The sequence below is a fragment of the Rhinolophus sinicus genome, chromosome 9, assembly GCF_057876585.1.
Source record: "Rhinolophus sinicus isolate RSI-liver-muscle chromosome 9, RSI-T2T, whole genome shotgun sequence".
Classification (NCBI taxonomy): domain Eukaryota; kingdom Metazoa; phylum Chordata; class Mammalia; order Chiroptera; family Rhinolophidae; genus Rhinolophus; species Rhinolophus sinicus.
Genome location: NC_142509.1, coordinates 34,888,819 through 34,911,013, shown reverse-complemented (window position 1 = coordinate 34,911,013; position 22,195 = coordinate 34,888,819). Strand labels below are relative to the sequence as shown.

At 35.3% G+C, this 22,195-nt stretch overlaps 1 protein-coding gene across 3 annotated transcripts in view; it reads left to right on the top strand.

The window, feature by feature from the left end:
* The window catches only part of ATP2A2 (ATPase sarcoplasmic/endoplasmic reticulum Ca2+ transporting 2), a 49,676-nt gene that overhangs the window by 2,401 nt on the left and 25,080 nt on the right, over positions 1 to 22,195 (top strand). For all 3 annotated transcript variants that reach the window (XM_088801025.1, XM_019733920.3, XM_074321111.2), the window contains 2 exons: positions 6,166 to 6,270; positions 10,062 to 10,200. In XM_088801025.1, coding sequence (XP_088657151.1) covers positions 6,166 to 6,270; positions 10,062 to 10,200 — 244 coding nt within the window. The remainder of the gene's footprint in view (positions 1 to 6,165; positions 6,271 to 10,061; positions 10,201 to 22,195) is intronic.

Below are 22,195 nucleotides of genomic sequence, written 5' to 3'. Positions count from 1 at the left end.
TCCTAATCCTAACAGCATGAGATGCCTTTTGTTCTTAAATTACAGTATTTTATTCTTATAAAAACATGATTGGAAGCAAAATTCACCCCGTGCAATACGTTTTTCAGGCTTCACAAAGCCTATACAGCTTCAAGGTCTCGTTTTTATGTTTGTATGTATGCAACCAGGGATCTACCTCAGTCTTTGACAACCATACCATAGAGGGCTATTTTGAGAACTAAATAAAGGAAGCAGTGGACATTTTTTTAGGTGAGAAAAAAATTGGGAAGAGGTGAACTTTTTCTGGAGTAATTAGATACACAGATTCTGCCATGAGAATCTGCCATTTTAGCCAAGGGATGTGTAGCCATTAATCAATCCTTATGAATCTTTTCAGTGGTATTCATTGAATAAAATTTAGACTGATGTATCAAACATTCAGCATCCTGAATTAATCACTCGATACCTCTTACATGTCTGTTCTGAATTAATTTAACCCCACAACCTCCTCCCCAGTAAATGACTGCTGCTTTAACCAGTTAAGATAAAGGAGTAGATCTGTTTGATTAATAAGTTTCAACATATTGTCATGGGGCAAAACAAATTACATATTTGGGCTAGTATAATATTTATATTTAAGCTGGCTACGTAATTCTGAAACTGTCAGCTCTGGTAGTTAAAATACTGGGGTTCAATACGGTCATAGGGGACCTCTTAGAAGTTAATCAGCTGATGTATACAAGCCGAAGAGGTATTCTGGCTTGTATGTATTCCGTGTATGTAACTTAAGGCAGTGTTGCAACATCAGTGGCATTATTTCCAGTAAACCGGCTATTGACTATTTGGGTTGTATAGGATCTCTTGAGTGGCCAGGTTGAGTGACTGTATTAGCATTTTGCATCAATGATGTGTGTGATTTTTACTTTGAAGTAAGTTTATAGTTTCTAGGCATTTTCAGATGGGCTTTAAATTTGTTGTAAGGTAGGATGTTGGGTTTTTGTAGCTTTATAGAGCTGTGTTTTGGAGTTGAAATTTGAGTTACCTTTTGATAACTACTTGGAGTTATTGTTCAGGAAATGAACTATGTTACATTTTTTTTAATGGGTCGCTATACAGAAAAACAATACGTGTTTAGGAAGTACTGTTCCTTAATTTGCTTTGATTATGAAATTACAGATCTAAAACACGTTTTGTTGATTTTCTTCATGTGGAGTTGGCAGTACTGCCACATTGCACTTGACCTTTTCAGTCCTCATTTCTTTGTCTTTCAAAAGAGCACTGAGCCTTTTGTGGTAGTTTAGTCCTGTTAGTTTAATAGGAAAAACTTGGTGGAATATTCATGTTCTTTTGGAGAAGTGAATAGGTAGTTCTATAATAATCATCAGGTTCTGCTCAAGTTAAAAAGAAATATTAGGCTTCAGTGATTTATTTCAAATATTAAACTAAGTAGTAAACTGTTAACCATAGTTAATGTTTTGCTGTGGCAGAAAGTAGGAAACTGCATTAATGTTTTACACTTGTGACCTGTAGGGATAAAGTGTAGTAAATTTCTAATATTCATCAGAATAGTTTATTTTAAAGGTCACTTGGATTGGAAGAAGTGAGCTAGTATATATCTCCCATTGCATATGAAGTAACATTAGAAATTCCTTAATTTTAACATTCAGGACCTTCTGTCCTTTCAGTTTGTCTTTCCATCCTTCTTGGTCACCAACTTTGCCATTCATATGTCACATCATATGGTTGCTGACCTTGAATGCTCCTCCTTTTCTTTCACTGTTTAGTTAGGTATTAATTCAATACTTGGCACATGGCATGGACACTGGGGATACAGCATCGAACAAAATAGACAAAGCCTCTTACCTGGAGCTGACATTCTGGTGGAGACAGATAATAAACAAGTAAAATACGTAATAATCTGTTGGACAGTGATAGTGCTATGAAGAAAAATAAAGTGGGGAAGGGAGTTGGTAGAATAAGGAAGTATAGGAATGGGAGGGAGTACAATTTTTAAATAGGATGGTCAGGAAAGACATCTAAGAAGGTGACATTTGAGAAAAGCCCTGAAGGAGGTAAGCATGAGGGCCATATTTGTGTCATTTATCTGAATCATAAAGTCCTCTATGGTAATACAATTTACATAAGTTTCTTTACCCTCCACCTCCATTTCCCTACCTCAGGTCCTTAGATCAACCCTGAAATGCTAGAACTTTCTTAGACCAAGGCACTTCTCAACTTTTCACTTATATTTGGTAATTGTCTTTTCTTCCTACTAGACCCTTTAAAGGGATTCTTAATTCTTTTTAGAACCTAGGCTATTGCTTTTGATACAACAAATATTAGGTGAGTTTGTGTTGGTAGCATTTTCAAACCGTGAGATCTGTCGGTATACTTTGGTTTTCTCAGAACAATATATTGCAGAAGTATTTGATACTGTATTATGTAGTGATTTGGAAATTTTTCCTACATTTTCTTTTAATTTCTTATTTTAAAGTAGATAAAAATAAATAGCTTACTGACTGGTTTAATTTATTTAGAGCCTTTCTTTAAAAATATGGTTTGAAAAGTGAATGTGTGTGTATATTGTGTTTCCTCGAAAATAAGACCTAGCTGGACAATCAGCTCTAATGCGTCTTTTGGAGCAGAAATTAATATAAGACGCAGTCTTATTTTACCATAAGACCGGGTCTTATATAATATAAGACTGGATATAATATAACACCTGGTCTTATTTTTCTATAAGACCAGGTCTTATATTAATTTTTGCTCCAAAAAATGCATTAGAGTTAATTGTCTAGCTAGGTCTTATTTTCTGGGAAACGGTAGTTTTTTTGTTTTTGTTGTTTTCTTTGAAGAAGACTACTCAAATCTGAAAACATTGAGGAGTGTTTTCATATAATCTTTGTGTCGACATTGGAAGAGAATGTAGTCTAATTCATACATTTGTTTTTAATGGCTGAAAGAATTTTTGTTTCCCATCCTAGAAAATTGCCATAACATTTATTAGTAATAACTTTTTTCATTCTTGTGAAGTGTTTAATTTCCACTTCCTCTTTTTAAAGATTTTTTTAATGTAATTTTCTTCCTTTATTGAACAAGTGTTAAGAGTGTCCAAAGGCATTGTAAGTTTCTAAGGATACAAGAGGAATGCAGACTGGTGCCCTCCCTCTGAAAAATGTGCTCGTGATCACTCACTCCCGTTTTCTTTTTTGGTCTCATTAAGAGCTCAGCAAATTATCCAATTTGCAAGTAAGATAACTGAGTCACAGTATCTTGACTGTCTCCTAGTTTATACTGGAACATGCCTCTTTACTTTGGATTAAAATTTGCTTTATTCGTTAAACTGCTCTCTTGTCAGAAGTTATTGTGCTATACAGAGATTAATCTTACAGATAACAATTAGAAGATAGCCTATCCTACTCTATTTAAGCAGTTTAAATTGTAGTTGAGCATTCATTAGCAAGTGGTTACTGTGAATAGGACTGGCAAGATTGAAAGTTTGAACTTGACAGATAATGTCAGCCCCAGAAGACATGTAATGTTACTGTATTTAAACAGTGAAAGTAAAGAGAAAAAGAAACTGCCTAAAATTATACTGCAGTAGCCTTTGCTTCCACTTTCCTTTGATGTTGTTGAAGGAAGTTGTTGATGAAGTTGATTCTCTTTTTTGCTATCTTAATGTTTAAGTTCATATACTGCCACTTAGGGTCTTAGAGGTTGTATGAGGTTTTGTTTCACTCATTTATGCATCTATTTAATATATAGTGAGTATCAACTCTGTATAAGAGACTCTTCTAGGCTCCTGGGGGATAGAACAGTGAACAAAAGGCAATAAAACATAATCTTTTATGTTCAGCCTATTCTTCAAAGATTTTTTGAAACATCCCCCCCCCCGTATAAATCTATTTTGTATAACTTCTAGTAAACCGTAATTATGAGCTGCCTGTACTGTTGTGCTAATAAGGCATCTTGCATTTCAGTAATAATGTGTCACTTATCCAATTCCTCTCTCCTCTCTCCCCTCTTTCCCCATCTCATGGAGTCTTTCATTTGTTAGCATCATCTTCCCCTTGCACAAGAGGTTGTCTTTTCAGTAGAACAAAACCGTGAAGGATTGCACAATGTGATTTGAACATGATTGACTGGATTGGTTCTTCCCAGTTAATGAAATGTTGCCAATCTTCATTTTGGCCTGTAGTATTTAATTCTTTGGTTATTTGTGGTTTCAAAATAGACATTTTAAGAAGTATTCTGAGATTGGTTGTCGATTGTACACAGGTTCAGCACCGTCCTTCTACCCTAAGAGATTTGCCCATTTGTTTCTCATCAAGCACTTATTAGTGTATCTGTAGAACTTTCAAATAACTATTAATGCCTGTGTTTCTTACACATAAACATTTAAAGTCATATTGGAAGGAAAGACTACTGCTTGTACAGATTAGGATTACGTTATTGATGAAGACCACTTGTGCAAAGGAACTACACGATTCTTGAAAAGTAGAAGTTTGCTCTGATAGTCCTGTCATTGCTTGCCTTAGTCTTTTCTTTTGCTCCCGCCGTATGGGGTATTGCTTTAAGTTTGTTCCTCAGGCCTAGCTGCCAAGAGGGAAATTCATATCCGCTTTAACAAGGTGTGAAGCTTATCTTACAGTTGCTAATGCCTCACTGACCTTTTGGAAAGGTCCTAGTTACTCTTCAAGTTGAGCAATTTTTCTCCAAGAGCTAATTAAGTTTCTTATTTCTGATATGCTCTCCTTGGCAAATGTTTGGAAGGCTAGTATCAAAGCAGCTGTGATCTTGCATCTATCAAAATTTATAACTTCCTAGAGAAGTTTTCATTTTGGCATTAGGCCTGACTTTAACACCAGCAATGCCCTGTTGAAAGAAAGTTTGTAGCAACATTTATATTCATTCTGGTTTTCTGCCTGCCCTGGTTCACTAGCTGTCAGTGGTGATTATCATCTATCAGGACATGGTCCTGGTGTCTCCTTATTTTTTTCCTGCTTAAATTGGTATTTCTTAATTCGTCATTGTTCTCTTTTATGTGGCAAAATTCATGTTGGGCTTTGCCTTAGTCATCTTTCTGGTTTGCTATTTGTGTAAAACTCACTTTATAGTATTCCACTAAGTACAGTCATAGTCAAATGGCTTCATTATTGCCATAAATGATATCTGACAATATTAAAAAGTATCAAAAACAGTGCTTTTATTGTTTAGTAAGTAGATCTTTTAAAGAAAAGGTTTTATTGTGAAATATTCAAACATTTTAAGCAATGTTATAAAACATTGCAAATCTTACCTGCCAGGTTGAATCATTAAGATGTGTTTCACATTCTTTTTGGATTGGCAGTTTTTCACAAAAATTGGTTAAATTTTTAATCATACATTATTTTAAGAGTCATTGTATTGGATTCTCTCTTACCACCGTAGGGTTGCTAAATTATGGAGAACACTGTGGCTCTCTCATAGCTTTTAAATCTTAACAAAGTTATGGTTGTGTGAGGTAGAAGTTAATTCTCTGCTCATTTTTCTTGGGGCAGTGTTCTGTGTCCACTTGTAACATTTTTGGACTTATGTCATTTCTGAAATGCTGTGCTGCTATACTAGATGTCATATGGAGGATAACCTTCAAAATACTTCCAGATTATGGAACAACCTTGAAGTAATTCTGAGACAACCTTCAGTAATACCACTGAAAATAAGTGGGACATTAGCAGTTTAAAATTTTGAGTCAGTGATCATTATTTTTAGTATGAATTTATGTCAAATATGATATTATTTGATATGAATATTGCCCAAGTCAACAAAGTGTTGATTGCCTTTTACTTTAACAAAATCAAGAATTTAAGTTTTATTTCTTTTAAATATGTACATATAAAATGAATGGGGTTTATTTCCCAAAAAGTATTTTATTTGGATTTTAAAACAGAATTATTAAATGAAAATATAAATAAGCCCTTAAGGATATTATTAAGAAGTTGTGTAGTTTTGAATCTCAGGAATGACTTTGAACAATATATAAGCTGGTTGTTTTTGTCGTTACATTTTGCCACCATTTATTTCTAGGGATAGTAAGGAAAGAGGTTTTATATATCGTAATTCCTTTTGTGTCAGCCACTTTTGTTGTAAAGTGGCACTAAGCCTAAAAACACATTACAGTTCTAACACATGCCATTTCTCTTTCAGGTTTTGGCTTGGTTTGAAGAAGGTGAAGAAACAATTACAGCCTTTGTAGAACCCTTTGTAATTTTACTTATATTAGTAGCCAATGCAATTGTGGGTGTATGGCAGGTAAGCAAAAATTCCTGCACTGCTACATTTTAGTAATTTATGTAACTTAAACTATATTAATCTTTTGTTATCTGTTTTTCCTGATGTGTTAACTAAAGATACCTCTGTGGAATGTCTATATGTTTTTTCTTTTGTCTGTTAGTTTATTTAATGGCAAAATTTTAGACCTTTCATGCATATATATTTTGCTTATGTCTATGAATTGTCATCCTTCATGGTAGTATGGGGTTAAGAAAAATGGATGAGAAAAGCTACTTAAGGAAAACCAGAAAATTTGAGCACCATTATCTGTCTTTATATTTCCTAGCTGCTTCCTATGAAAAACTTAATAAGCTCAATGTCATTTTTTTTTTTTCTTGGATTTTGTGTGTCTGTATGTGTGTTTAGCTGTCAAAATTGTTTAAATCCTAGATTGTTTTCCTTTTAGAGCACACTTTTGGCTTTTTTCCTTCAGTTGCCCATGCCTTGCTTACTCACAGAATGGAAGCTAGTTTTACTTCAGAAACAAAATGGGATTTCTTCCCCCCACCCCCAATCACATAATTGTTCTTCTGCATATATATCTAGTTTGAGGATTTTAATTTTCCTAGGACTGTTGATCTGCTTGATTTTTTTTTTTTTTTTAATATAGGTCTTTTAACAGACAGACTAATATTTCAAACTCATTTTAAGTATTGATCTTTTAGGTTTGGGTTTTTTTAAATAAATTTTATTGGGGAATGTTGGGGAACAGTGTGCCTCTCCAGGGCCCGTCAGCTCCAAGTAGTTGTCCTTCAATCTAGTTGTGCCCATGCGGGAATTGAACCGGCAACCCTGCCCTCCAGAGCCCGCGCTCCAACCAACTGAGCCACTAGGCCAGCCCAATCTTTTAGGGTTTTGATGGATATAGTTATCCCTTTGAGGACAAAAATAGAATGCTTTTATCATTCTTAAACTATAAACTTCTGATCTTATTAATAAACAAGATCTTTATGTGATGGGCTCATAGAAAGATGGCCTACTTAGAAATTTTTAATTATGCTATATTCCTCTTTTTTTCCAAAAAAGAAAAAAAAGTTTTTATTTAAGTAGAAATGATCCTCTGCAAATAATTTAGGCAAAAGAAAGAATACACAGTATTAGATTGTCCTTCTCAAGCTAGTAATAAGTATTTTTATTAAATAATGTATGCCAATTATGTGGTAGATACTTCATGTACATTCCCATTTCATCCTTACAGTGTGATCTTATAATGTAGATCATATTCCCATTTGAAGATGTGACGTTGAAGTTCAGAGTGGTTAAGTGACTTATCAAAGGCCATATAAATAGTACATAGAGTATCTGGGATTTGAATCCAGGCCCAGGCTTATATGAATTCCAAAGTAAAATTCTACAGCAGTTTTCATAGGACTTTTATATTTGTCTTAGTTTAAAAAAAAAAGAATAACATTCTTAGGTATCAGTCCCATTTACACAGTTTACAGAATGGTATGTGCAATACTAGAGGGTTGTTGCCTTCTGGAAGTAAGGAAAATTATTATAATGTAGGGTAGTATTGGGAGGTGAGGCGGGGCACATATTTCTGACCAGTGACATCCAGGAAGGCTTCTTAAAGGGGATGACAATCTGGGAACTTTTGAGAAACTATTGCGAGTTTTGTGGGTGGAGTCTGGGGAGACTATTCCAGAGAGGGAGTGGCATGAGCAGAAAGGTACAAGTATGTTTGAAGAATGACACTTAGACCAATTTGGGTTTGAGTGGAGGAGGTAGGAGTTATAAAATTTTAGAGCAAAGAAGGTCCTCTATCCTCTTATTTGTAGTAAGTTAGGTATACCGGGGGTACCAAAAAAATGTATACAGGTGGACACTTTGGTCAACGTTGCTCAAGCAGTAGTTTTCCGTCATCAGAAGTGTCTGGACGCGGATGGGAACCACGTTGAGCACCTCTCGTCATTGCAAAGTCAAACGGGACTCATTCATCTTTTATTATCAGTGTATATTGAGTGTTACAATTTTAATACTGTTCTTTAAAAATGTGTGTACATTTTTGGGCACCCTCTGTATTTGTGTTTCCCCAAATTGACCTGTTTTTGATGTAACCTATTTAAATCTGTGATCATGAACTTCCCTTTCCCACTTCTATACTCTAAGTATTTATTTTGATAGTTGGAGTTGGGGGCTTTTGAAGTGATTTTAATTGGCATCTTTGTCCTTGGCATCTGAGTAATTTATCTTTAAGTTTATGCTTCTAATTTAAATGTACCGTTGCTAGTTTGTAATCGGAGCAAAATATAGTGCTCCTGGGATGTGTCCCTAACCTTGAGCAATCCAGTTGAACTCTACTTGACATGATCTCGATGAAGGAGTAAAAGAAGTAAAACTGCCACTATTCATAAATTGGGGGGGTGGGGGGCTTGTGGAAAAAATAGTTTCAAATTTGATTGCAATAGAATTCTGAGCATTGTTGCTATTCATTCTACATTATCAGTAACATTTGAACTTAACCTGAAGGACCTTTTAGCAGTGATATTAATTAGGGTTAAATATTCTAATATTTCTGTTAATTATAAGGTGATGCAGATATACTCATTCTTTAAGCAGATCTGATATGGGATTGAAACTCTTTTTATTATGAATTTCCAAAATTTAAGGTTTCCTATGCATTTTCAGGATGCATACATAAAAAGTGAGACATACATATCATTAGCTCTTAGTTTTGTGTCATCTAAATTCTCAGGTTTAAGGATTTTTCACAACAGACTATACTTACAGCAAGGTAAAAAATGATATAGCATGGTGTTGAGCATAAATTCTATCCAAGTAAATGTTAAACTGAAGAGCTTGAGATTGGAGGGCCAAAATGTGAGAGAAATGAAAGAATCCTTTCCTTTGTCCAATGAGTAACCACACCTGGGCATGTGCTCTGTAGACTCGCTTCTAATTGCTTACTTTCTAAAAGGAGAAAAGGTAAATTCAGCACGCAAGCTTTTCTTTTTTTAACCTCCTAAAGGAACTATCCTGTACTTTTTTTCCCCCCTTCAACATGACTCATTTTGATTCTGCATCTCTCATCTTGAAATTAGGAAAACTGGGTGACTAAGTCTTGATATGTTCATATATAACATTATGGTAAATACGATATGTAACTAGCAGTGCTACTATGATGAGATTTCAGCCATTTATTGGCCTTTACCACTGGAAAGAGGTTTCTTAGAATTGGTGAGACATAACTTAATTTTCTTAATTCATCACTCATGGCATTTACTGTGTGCCAAAACACAGTCTAAGCATTTTACATAAAATGTGTAAATCCTCACAGCCCTTGAGGTAGGTACAATAAGGTCCTGGTTTTGTAGGCAGTAAACCTGTGTGTTGCATAACTCATCCACAGCCACATAGCTATTAAGTGGAAAAGTCTGATTGAACCCAGGCAGTCAAGCCCTAGACCATCACTTTTCTTGTGAAACAGGATCCATTTAAATAGTGTAGGTATATGTGCTGGATGCGAGGGCCCGCGTTTCAGTGTGCTTAGGGATGGCTGACTTAATAACTGCTTTTCCCCTTTATAATTTTATCCTTTTACGCTTCTTAGGGGGCTTATTTTTTTCATTTTCACACAAAATCATAAGGGCCTAGCATTTGTCACCTTAAAATGTGAATTGTTTACTACAAATGTCATTAATGTACTTGTGTCTTTTTTTCTAAGTTTAGATTAGAACTCTAAAATTTGATTGCTTGGACTTCTAGAAGTATTGGAGTGGCAGGCATGTGTCTACTACTTTTATCTTCTGTTCTCTTTTTTTTTACAGGAAAGAAATGCTGAAAATGCAATCGAAGCCCTTAAGGAGTACGAGCCTGAAATGGGCAAAGTGTATCGACAGGACAGAAAGAGCGTACAACGGATTAAAGCTAAAGACATTGTTCCTGGTGACATTGTAGAAATTGCTGGTGAGTTGAGTCTGTCATTTTTGGTTTTTTCTAGATTGTATATCTGAATGCAGTCTTTTTCTCAAAGCTCACAATTAAGCGTTTTAAAAATTATACTCGTATCAATTTTAGTTTTCTCCAAACAAATCAGGTTTTCTGTAAAATTATTTCAAAGTGTTTTGGCACCTCCCTTCGTGTTGTTAAGGTTTTGTTTGCTTTTAAACAAGGTGTTTTGAATTATGCTTATTTTGTTACATCGTAGAACACTAGCACTAGTGATATAATGAACTTAACCTTGATTTGACAATTAGTTGTAGTGCAGTTAGAATTCTTGTCAATGACTAAGTAAGTTTTTTCTGTTTTTGTTCTTGGCACAAATGTTAAGACATACTTGCAACTATCAAACTAGGTTGATAGGTAAGGGTAATTTCATGACTTTGAAAGCTGTGCTTAAAAATACTTTACATTCCACTGAGCCAGGGGTCTTAGCCTGGGCTCTGCAGGTGGCCCTCAAAGAGTTTGTGAATCCACTGTGAGGCCAGAGCTCTCCAAAAATCTCAAAAGGGTCCATATCCTCATTGCTCTAAATCAGCGCCATGTTTTCAAATAGCCTAGAATGCCCCTGTAACCTGTCAGAACAGCCTGGTCTTTTTGCTGGAGAGTCATTACATTGGATTATTCAGATCATCATGGTTTTCCACACCCTTCGGAGCTCAGAGTACTTGTTACTGGTTTTTGTTTTGTTTTGCTTTTTAAAATTGACTCATAGTAACTCTTTTATACTGACTTGTGGGAAAGGTATGCTTTGTCTTTATTGTCTTACTCCTTTTAATAAAGAATTCAAAGAGCTGCATCTCTTGACCTGTGGTATACATACAGTTTGAGCCTCTGAAAGGAAATTGCCTTGTCATAGGAATTCTTTCACCCATAATTTGTCATTCTTAATCCAGAAAAAGAAGAGTGTTGCCTATGTACCAATATGTTGATTACTTAGGACTGCAAAGTGTGTGTGTAAATGAGGTAACAGCTTACTAATAGTGTAATAAAAGAACCCAGAAAGAAGTGGTTTGGCCATTGGCTTTTTAAAATTTATTTTGACATAATTGCAGACTTAAAAGTTGCAAGAATAGTAAGAGAGTTCCCATATAAACTTTACCCAGATTCTCCAAATGTTAACATGACGTGCATTATCCTCTCAGTCTCAGATATTTTTGTCTGAACTATTTGAGAGTAAGTTGCAGGCAGGCACACTGCCCCTTTATTCTTAAATACCTGAGTGTTTATTTTATAAAATTGAGGGCATTCTCTTAATATGACTTCAGTACAATTATCAAAATCAGGAAATTGATACAGTACTATTATCTAATCTACAGACTTTATTCAGATTTTACTATTCATCACAATGGATAGCAAAAATGTGAGGTAGGGAATTCTGGCAGTGATGTAGAAAATAGGTCAGAATGGGTGGGGTAGGCTAGAGATATGCTATTTTGATAGTCTAGACAAGAGGTAATGAGGGCAAGAGATAACGAGGGCAGAAGCATTAAAAATAACAAGGGGAAGATTCTGAGTTTATGAATAGTGGATCTTATGCAGGGGTGCATGTCAGAATCATCTGGGGGCACTCTTTCAAAGTTTTTACCAGTCTCAACCCAAAATATTAACTCTCAATCTCCTTTGGCATGAAATTATGGTCAAGTATAGTTTGAAAAGTGAGCCTCAGATTTAGATGCAAAGCAGCGGGTTTTGGTAACTGAGTGGATACGGGGGTAGAATGTAGAATGAAGGATACTGGCAGGATTTCTAGTTTAGGTGACGGTGGTGATGATGCTAATATAGTAACTGAGGAAGGAAACATTGGAGGAAGATAGTTTGTCGTTTTAAAGTATATACGCAGTATGTGCAGTTGCAGATAACATCTGCACATAAATTTGACTTAGTGTGTTTTCCATTTCTCCAGCTTAATCTGGTAATAATGCTCTTCAGCCTCTCAAATTAAGAATATTTTGAAGAATTTTATGCTAGTTAGGCGATTTCAGTGTATTGAGTCTATTTGAAAACAGAAATGATCCCCAAAGCGTTTATTAGTTTGCATCAGTAGATGGCAGTGGTAAACAGCGTCGGAGGAAACTAATCTGGATCCTCAAGGCATCTTCCCTTTTGAAGAAAAAAACTAAGGCCAGCTTCTGTTCAACAGTGGTGGTTTTGAGTTTTCTTTTCCTCTGAATCCTGGTTCCTTCCGGTCTTCTCATCTCAGTAAGTCACTCTAACCACCTGGTTAACCGAGAGACACTTGGGAGTCATCTTGATTCTTCCCTCCCTTGTTCTGTCTCTAAGACCAGTTGGTTCTGTCTCCAAAACACCCACATTTGTGAACTTCTGTTTCCTCAGTCCCACCATCACCTTAACACTGGTGCTGTCATTGTGTCCTAACTTGGATCTGGCTTCCTTTGTTGTCTTCTTTCAGTCAATTCTCCACACAGCCAGAGTGGTTTTCTAAAGGTCATGTTGTTTATTCCCCTGCTAAAAACTTGCAGTGGTTTCCCGATTGCACCTAAAATATCAAATTCTCTCTTTTCCTTAAAGACCTTGCATTGTGTGGCTCCTGCTTGCTTCTATGATTTCATCTTCTGTTACTCCCTATGCTCTAGCATACAGGACTCTTTATTCAGTTTTTAATACCATCGAACTGTCCTGGTTTTGGCAGGGAGGTTAGTCAAATTTTATATAATGTATTTGCCCAGTGCACAGATCGCAGTGGCAAAGCTTGGTTAGTAACTATGATCTACCTGACTTTTCTTGCCTGCTGTGAAGTTCCATTCCCTATGTGTAGTGTTTTGTATGTTGCATTTGATAGTTTAGGAAAGACAAATAATGATTGATCCATACTGTGTGTGACCTAAAATTTCCAGTCTTCTGGAGTACACCTTATTTTACTTATATTGTGGTAAATATACATAATAAAAAGCTTACCTTTTCAATCATTTTTAAGTATACAGTTCCATGGCATTAAATACATTCACATTGTTGGGCGACCATCACTACCATCATCTCCAGAACTTTTTTATCCCAAACTGTAATTCTGTCCCCATCAAACAGTAGTTTCCCCTTTACCCGCTTCCTTTAGCTTCTGGCAACCACTCCCTTTCTTTCAGTATTCAAAAACCAGTGAGTTTAATATTGAAAGATGAGTTTATATCCCTCATCTGACTACTACTAGTATGCTTACTACTAATAGCAGTTATTCTAAGTAGTGCTCATGGTTAAACCTGGCATTCTGCTTTCACCTGTTTCTGAATCCTTTTGTGGTGCGTGCTAACAGGTCCTGACAGTTAACACGTTTTTCCCTCCCATTCTTCCCCCCATATACTAATTGCTAAAAGCATATGCAGTGCTTGGACATTGGGCTCTTGTGTACTACTGCTCTTGAATTTTAACCATTCTGAGGGATGCAGAACAGAGGTTCTACCTAGTTTTAGATAGATAGGAGCACTTTGTTACTAACACTACTGTCATCCCACTAGGCAGTGAGCTCCTTAAGGGCTGACCTGTGTCACACTGACCATTATAGTCTTGCTGAGCATGTAATAGCTCTCAGTGCATAATAAATGAAACCTGAAATCAGAAGGATGGGGTAGGTTCAGGTAATGTAAATATGCTTTTTTTGCAACTTCTGTGCAGAACAGATAATTTGAAGTCTATGCATGCGGTTGCTAAAAGCTAAGCCTGGAGAGTGTGCAGGTAATGGAATAAATTTGCAAGTGCTTGGTTTTTAACCATCAACCTCTCTATAGACGTGTACTGTTATTCACGTTTTACAGTTGAGGAAACTGAGTCTTTGTGGTTTATTGCCTCTGTTTTCAACTGCAGTTAATTTGCTAGAGAATATACAGCATACTTAGTAAATGTATACATAGCATGTGTATTAGTCATATTTCAATTTGTTGGAGGCCCAAAGTCACAATTATTTTTAAACATATAATTCACATGCCATACATTAATTTTTTTGAAGTATATAATAAAGTGGCTTTTAGTGTATTCAGAGTTGTTTTATCATCATTACTATCTAATTTCAGAACATTATCATCCCCTGAAAAAGAAACTCCATACCCATTAGCAGTCACTTCCCTGCCCTCTTTTTCCTAATCCCTGGCAACTGCAGTTTACTTTGTTTTTATGGATTTGCCTATTTCAGACAATGCATATAAATGGAATCGTACAATATATTGCCTTTTAAGACTGGCTTCTTTCACTTAGCATATTGTTTTCAGGGTTCATCCACATTGGAGCATGTATCATATTTTTCATTCATCTGTATAATATGTTTCATTCCTTTTTATGGCTGAATAATCCATTATTTTGATGTGCCACATGTTATCCATTCATCAGCTCATGGACATTTGGGTTTTTCCTTTTTGGCTATTATGTATAATGGTACTATGAACATTCATGTGTAAGTTTTTGTGTGATCATATGCTTTCACTCTCTTAAGTATGTACCTAGGCATGGAATTGTTGGGGGATATGGTGATTCTATGTTTAACATTTTGAGGAACTTCCAAACTGTTTCCCAAAATGGTTGCATCATTTTACATTCTCACCAGCAATTTATGCAGGCCCCAATTTTTTTACATTCTTGTTAACATTTGTTGCATTTTTTTAAAAAAAATTTTAGCCATGAAGTGGTATCTCGTGATTTTGATTCAAACTTCCCTAATTTCCTAATGATATTGAGCATCTTTTCATGTGCTTATTTTCCATTACATGTTGTGTTTGTAGAAATGTCTATTCAAATCCTTTTCCCATTTTAATTGGCTTGTATTTTGGGGGGAGAATTTGTCTTTTTAATATTGAGCTGTAAGAGTTCTTTATATATCCTGGCTTATCAGTTAATGATTTGCAAAAAATTTCCCTCCATTTTGTAGGTTTTCTTTTTACTTTCTTGATGCTGTCCTTTGTAGTATAAAAGTTTTTAATTTTGATAAAGTCTCGTTTTTCTATTTCTTTTGTTGCTTTTCTTGTTGTTTTTGGTGTCACATCTAAGACGTAAGAAACTGTTGTCTAATCTAAGGTGACAAAGATTTTGTATGTGGCGTGAGGTAGAGGTCCAGATTCATTCTCCTGCATTTGGATATCCAGTTGTCTTCAGCACCATTTGTCGATAAGACTTTATTGAATCGTCATGGCACCTTGTCAACAGTCAATTTGACTACATTTTCCACTACAAATTGACTATTATTCTATTAATCTATATATCTGTCCTCATGCCAGTACCACACTGTCTTGATTACTGTAGCTTTGTAGTGAGTTCTGATATCGTTAAGTTTGAGGCCTCCAACTTTGTTGTTTTTCTAGATTATTTTTAATATTCTGGATCCCTTGCATTTTCATATAAATTTTAAGATTAGTTCATTAATTTCTACCAAAAAAGCCTGCTGGAATTTTGATAATAATTATGTTGATTCTGTAGATAAATTTGGGGGATATGGCCATCATAACTTATAAAATCTTCCAATTCATGACCATAGGGTGTCTTTCTGTGTATTTAGGTTTTTCATTTCTTTTAACACTGTTGTTTTCAGTGTACAAGTACTTCTTTTATTAAGTTTATTTTGTTATTTGTCTTGTACTTCTTTTGTTAAGTTTATCCCTAAACATTTTATTGGTTTGTTTGTTTGTTTGGAAGCTATTTGTAATTGGACCTGTTTTTGTATTATCATTTTCAGATTGTTCATTGCTATATACAAAAATACAACTGGTTTTTGTATAGTGAGCTTGTACCTTGCAATCTTGCATGGACTCTTTTATTAGTTCTAATAGTTTTTCAGGGGGTCTTTAAGATTTTCTTTATCTAAGTTCATGTCATCTGTAAACAGAAGTGTTTTTATCTTTCCAATCTGGGTGCCTTTTGTTTCTTTCTTATCTAATTGCCCTGCCTAGCGTCTCTGGTAGAATGTTGAATAGAAGTAGCGAGAGTAGGAAAACATCCAGTCTTCTACCACGAAGTACAATGTTAGCTGTGGGTTTCACAGATACTCTTTATCATGTTGAAGAAACCTGGTCACAATTTTAATTTTTAGGTTGTCAGTATACTCTTGTTTGGTCGTTTTGGTGACTTCTTGTGGTGACTGTATATTTATATCCAAATTAGAAATGATGGTTTTGCTGGATTACTAGGACTGGTGGGCCCTTGAATTGGGTAAGATGTAATCCTAAGGCATTTATAGTGAATTATATTTGGAAAAATACCGGGGGTGCCAAAAAAATATATACATTTTAAGAGATGTTATCTATGTATTATTTTTTGAAGTTGAATTGAATTATGGTAGCAATGTGTAGTATGATGTTCACTCATAAGATGGCATTAATCAATACATGCTAGCATCATTCATTGTATTACAATTGTAATACAGTTTTTTCCTTAAAATGTGTGTACATATTTTTGGTACCCTCTGTATATTGTGACTGCTTAACCTGGGCACAAATAGGTGTTTATTAAGATTTTTAAGACTATACATGTTGAGGCTTTTTAACTTCTACTTGTATTAGGATTGGTAATCTAATTGACTTTGCAATTTGGCATTTAGCTCCATAATTCAGTTCTGTGAAACTATAGGAAAAAAACTTCAGTTCTAAATGTAGATCTAAATTATTTCTCGTCAAAGTCTTACTCTCTATATAGTCTGAAGGGATAAATGGCATGAATTGTGCTTTTAGACGTAACTTCTATAGTTTTATTTAAGTTCTGAAGTTGAGTATGTTGTGTTCTTTCTGATGAACTCAAAAACTGTAGAATATTGTGAACTCTTTTGAAGATGAAAGCAAGTATGGAACTTCTATGTTGATACTTGCAGAAATAGACCTTTTTGTGAATTTTGGATGTAAGGATCATCTCTTAACTTCAGATTATAAAGTTCTTTTTGCTAGCTTTTGGAGGACACCTGATAAGGTGGTTCTGATAAATTTTCTGGAGGTTAGACTGGAGTAAGTGGTTTTTTGAGGGCGAAATTTAGGGAGTTAAGGAAATTGAATTTTAGATGTTGTTATACCAGCTAATAACCTTTCCAAGGAGACATTGTGTGAGCATGCATAGCAAATGCTTAGGTAAACCTTAGAAGTCTTTAGAATACAGGAGCCAAATAAAATTGATTTGGCAAGTAAAATTATGAAGCAAGTTACCTACATGTTCATCTTCTGAAGCCACAGTAATTTTCTATTAATGCCAGGAAAATATTTCTGGATAGATGGAACCATAGTAGCAAAACCAGGAATAATTTCATGAGAAATGAACATCAGTGTTTTTAAGCTTTCTGTGTTATCTGTTCATATTATCAAAGTAAATCATGCTTGTAATAGTCATGAAAGTCTTACATTTAGAATTTTGGGGATTTCAGTATTATATGCCCCGGGGGAGGGGGTTATTTATTGACTTCTCAAGGCCACTGTTTTTAGGATTGTTTAAAACAAACTTCATGTATCTTGGTAACCCAGAGTTGACGAATAACACAAGTACATAAATATCCTCAGTTGACTTCTGTCCTGTAGTATACTCTGGAGCGAATCATACTTTAATATTATGTAAGTGATAGAAATGGCACAAACTTAACTTAAAATTGTATTTGCTTTGGCTTCTAAAGAAATTGTTTTTATAGTTCCTAAAATGAAAAGTAAGTACTCAGCAATAGTGCCAGCAATTTCAGGATTTATTCAATTAGAAATTAACTAATTCTTAATTAAACTTGGTAATTATTTGAGGGGAAAAAAAGTTTCATTTTTGATAGTCAACTTACAGTAAAGAAATTTAGTAACATGTATGAAGTGGCCTTTCCAAGCAGTTGAGGAAAAGGAAAGACAAAGTTGTAAAATAGGAAGATGACTGATACATGTAAGAACATGGATTATTATCCTAATTTTGCATGACACTGGACACAAAGTGAATTAACCTATACAGAATCGGATAATTGGAGTAGACGCTTAAGGAGCTTTCTGGGTCTAAAAGATGTTTGATTCAAATAATGTGGCCACATCATTTGTTTATCTGGGCCATGAGTCCAGGTGGATTTCTTTTGCTTTTAGAAAAAAAGGATTTGAGCAGCCTGACTGAACAGTCCGCGAACACTTAAACCGTGCCTGCCGAGTTCTCTAACACGAATATCAGAGAAGTCAATTCTGTACTATAGAGCAGAGGGATTGGCAAACTTTTTTTTTTTTTGGTACAGGGCCACCTAGTAAATAATTTTGGCTTTGTGGGCCCCAAATAGTCTCTGTAGAAAAATCTTTTTTTTTTTTTTTTAAACAAGCCTTTAAAAATGTAAAAATCATTCTTGGCTCAAGGTTTGTTTTTAAGACAACAAACAAAAGCAGACTTTCAGATTTGGCCAGCTGCTTAGAGCAATATTTCTCTAACTTCATGTGCACAGGAATTTTGTTAAAGTACAGATTTTGATTCTGTAGGTCTGGAGTGGTGCCCGATTATTCTGCATTGCTACCAAGCTCCCAGGTGGACCACATTTTGATAAGCAAAGCTCTAGAGCAGTGATTCTTAATCATTTCTAGATCATAGCCCCGTTGAGAATTAGTGAAATCTATAGACTCTCTCCCCAAAGATATTGTATATAATTTCAGGGGTTTCATTTGCCTTGCTCCCTAGAAATCCACCCCAAAATTATAGCTATTTGGTTTTTAAAAAGGAACTATACTATATGATCCCAGCAATTCCACTTCTGGGTATATATCCAAAGGAAACAAAAATCACTATCCCAAAGAGATATGTTCATTGCAGCATTATTTACAATAGGAATTATTTACAAATGATAACCTAAGTGCCTGTCTATGAATGAAGGGATAATATATGGCGTGTGTGTAAAATGGAATATTCAGCCATAAAACGAAGGAAATCCTGCCATTTGTGACAACATGGATGGGCCTTGAGGGTACTATGGTAATTGAAACAAGTCAGAAAAAGACAAATACTGTTTGATCTCACTTATATGTAGAATCTTAAAAAGAAATACAAACTCACAGAATTGGGTGAAGGTGGTCAGAAGGTGCAAAATTCCAGTTATAGGGCATTGGTGGTATAGTGGTGAGCGGAGCTGTCTTCCAGAATTCCGGTTATAAGTAAGACAAGTATGTTCTAAGGGTGTAATGTACAGCATGATGGCTATAGTTAATAATACTGAATTGTATATTTGACAGTTGCTTAGGGTAGATCTTGAAAGTTCTTATCACAAGGAGAAGAAATTGTAATTATTTGAGGTGATGAATATCAACTAATTGTAGTACAGTAAGTCCTCACTTAATGCTGTGGATAGGTTCTTGGAAACTGCCACTTTAAGCAAAATGATGTAACAAAACCAGTTTTACCATAGGCTGATTGATACAAACAAGAGTTAAGTTCCTGAAGCATATTTCTGGTTACAAAAACATCACTGAACTTCTAAATAAAGACCCAAAACACTTCTAATATTAAACATTGAAATAAATATAAGCTATACATACATTTAAGAAAGATTAATAAAAACAAGTGAGATCACTATTTTTCAACCCTCTTATTCCAGTTGAGGGTTGCAGGGTGGCTGAAACCTATCCTGGCAGCTAAGGGTGCAAGGTGGGACTCAACCTTAGACAGGAGGCCCTTCCATCACAGGGAACAGGGCACGTCTTACACACACACACACACCTACACCCACTCAGACTGGATCAACGGAGACAGGCCAGATCACTTAACATGCACATCCGTGGGATGTAGGAGAAACCACAGTACCTGGAGAAAACCCACGCAGACATGGGGAGAACCTGAAAACTCCACACACACAGTGGCCTGGCCAAAAATCGATTCTTTTTTTCTTATCATTAAAACAAAACGATGTTGAAAGAAACAATGTTGTTTGAGGACCTGCTTTAATCATTTTGCAATATATACATATATCATTATGTTGTACACCTTAAACTCATACAACATTATATGGGTGGTTTATATTTCAATAAAACGGGGGAAATGAAGTACAGTTAAATAGTGTAATTAAGTAAAATATTGTATGGTTAAGCAGTTTAAGTTTACATAATGTTGCTGGAACATTGTTAGAGTAAACAGTTTTCACCTGTTCCTAAAATGATACCCATGAATCAGAGAAGCAGAAGCAAAGCTGTATGGCCAAGTAAGGTGGTGAGCAGGTTTGTTCTCTTTTGCATTTTCCTCCACATGGAGTTGTTTCACAATGAGAAGAATGGGAGAAAAGGGCTCATTAGAGATGTAGATCTAAGCCATCTGTATCCAGATAACAGTAGAAATCATTATTTCAGTTGTTCCTGTAAGTTATAGCTCTGTTTTACAAACAGATGTAAGTTGTTAATCTTAAGAACTTGTATATAAGCAGAAGAGCCAATAAGCTAAAACAGATCATTGTGGATTTGTTAGAAGTAGAGAGTTTTGAGACCTCAGGCCCTTTGTTCAGCATTGTCAGCATAGCTAACACCTTAAGAACCATGAGAAATGAGGAAGTCGGGAAGGTCTCCCCAACCAACAGATCATGATGGACCAGTTGATCTTGAAGCCTGACCTGAATTTCATGCAGCTGGCATTTCCTAATTTCCTGTAATCCCCTCCTCCCTGCTCCCCGTGACTCAGTGGTAGTCACAGTACCAGTTAAGTGCCAGCCTTTCCATCATTGCCACTGTGAATAAGATTTTGAAAAACTTAGAAGAAACCACGTGGTATGTATAGGGAATACATTTCCTAAGTGTTAACACGAAACCACCTGTGTCTTATTTGATTACATAAAAATGTAGAACGTTTATTTTGAAGATAGTGAAAGAATTTTGAAAAATAAAGTGCTTAGTGTTATTCGTGCTTATAAAAATACAAGGTTGAAAATATGAGGAAATGGCAGGGATATAGATTTGGTGGAAGTATACATTAGTAGGAAAATTCTCCTATGAATCTATCCTCTAGAAGATGTTCACCATAGAACATTAAAATAGGAATAATTAGAAATACCTAGATGGCCATGAAGATGGTGACTGATTTAGTCCGTACTATAGTTATAAAACACTGTGACCATGAACAACTTTGTTTTCTGTGCCTCATTTTCTTCTTGTTTAAACTTGGAATGAAGATAATCACACCTTCCTAGAATTATGAAAAATAACACATAAAGCCCTTGCAGCAGGTATAGAATAAGCATTCTTGGTATAGAATAAGCATTCTCCAAATTTTAGTGGGCATTATTACTGTGCAGCTGTTAAGAAAGAATGAGAAACGTAAGTATATACTAGTGTAAAAGGAGGTTTGTGATTTTTTATTTTAATGAAGTTTTAACAAATGTTATCCATAGAGAAGTTTCTAGAAGATAAATACTGTTAACATTTTGATGTATTTTTGTTGGATGAGAGGAGTGAGAGATGGGTTTTCATCTTTTAAAAGCATCCTTTACTTTTGTAATAAAGAGAAATTATATTGGTGGGTATATCAGATATTTTGTGTACTCATACCTTGCTTAATGATGGGCAGCCTCTGCAACATCTAATGAATGGTGATCTTACACCTCTTGTAACTGGAAACTTGCCTCTTAGGACCAGCTGTGCCATTTTTGGTCAGTTTTATTATAAAATATTCCTTATAAGGAGTTAACATATTTGTATAGTCGATACATTAGTTTTTCGCTTTGGAGTCACGTAGAAGTCTGATTCCTCTTCCTATGATGGTTTGTTAGGTGGCTGAAGGTAAATCCATCACGCTTTTAGACCTGGAGGGGAACTTAACTGAATTCTGTGTTTGCAGCTTGTCCAGAATCATATGGCAGTTTGTGGTAGAACTGGGACTATGGACAGTGTGGTGTATCCTAAAATTTTTATTTCCAAGTTAGTCTTAGTTCTTTCAGCTGTTCATGTAATTATTTTCAAGTCCTTTACCATCTTGATGGCTTTCTTTGGTGCTCAGAACTGAATGCAGTTAATGTAAATGGAGTCTGGGTTGATATCTAGACACTTTTCTTCTGCTCTTAACAGCCTAAGGA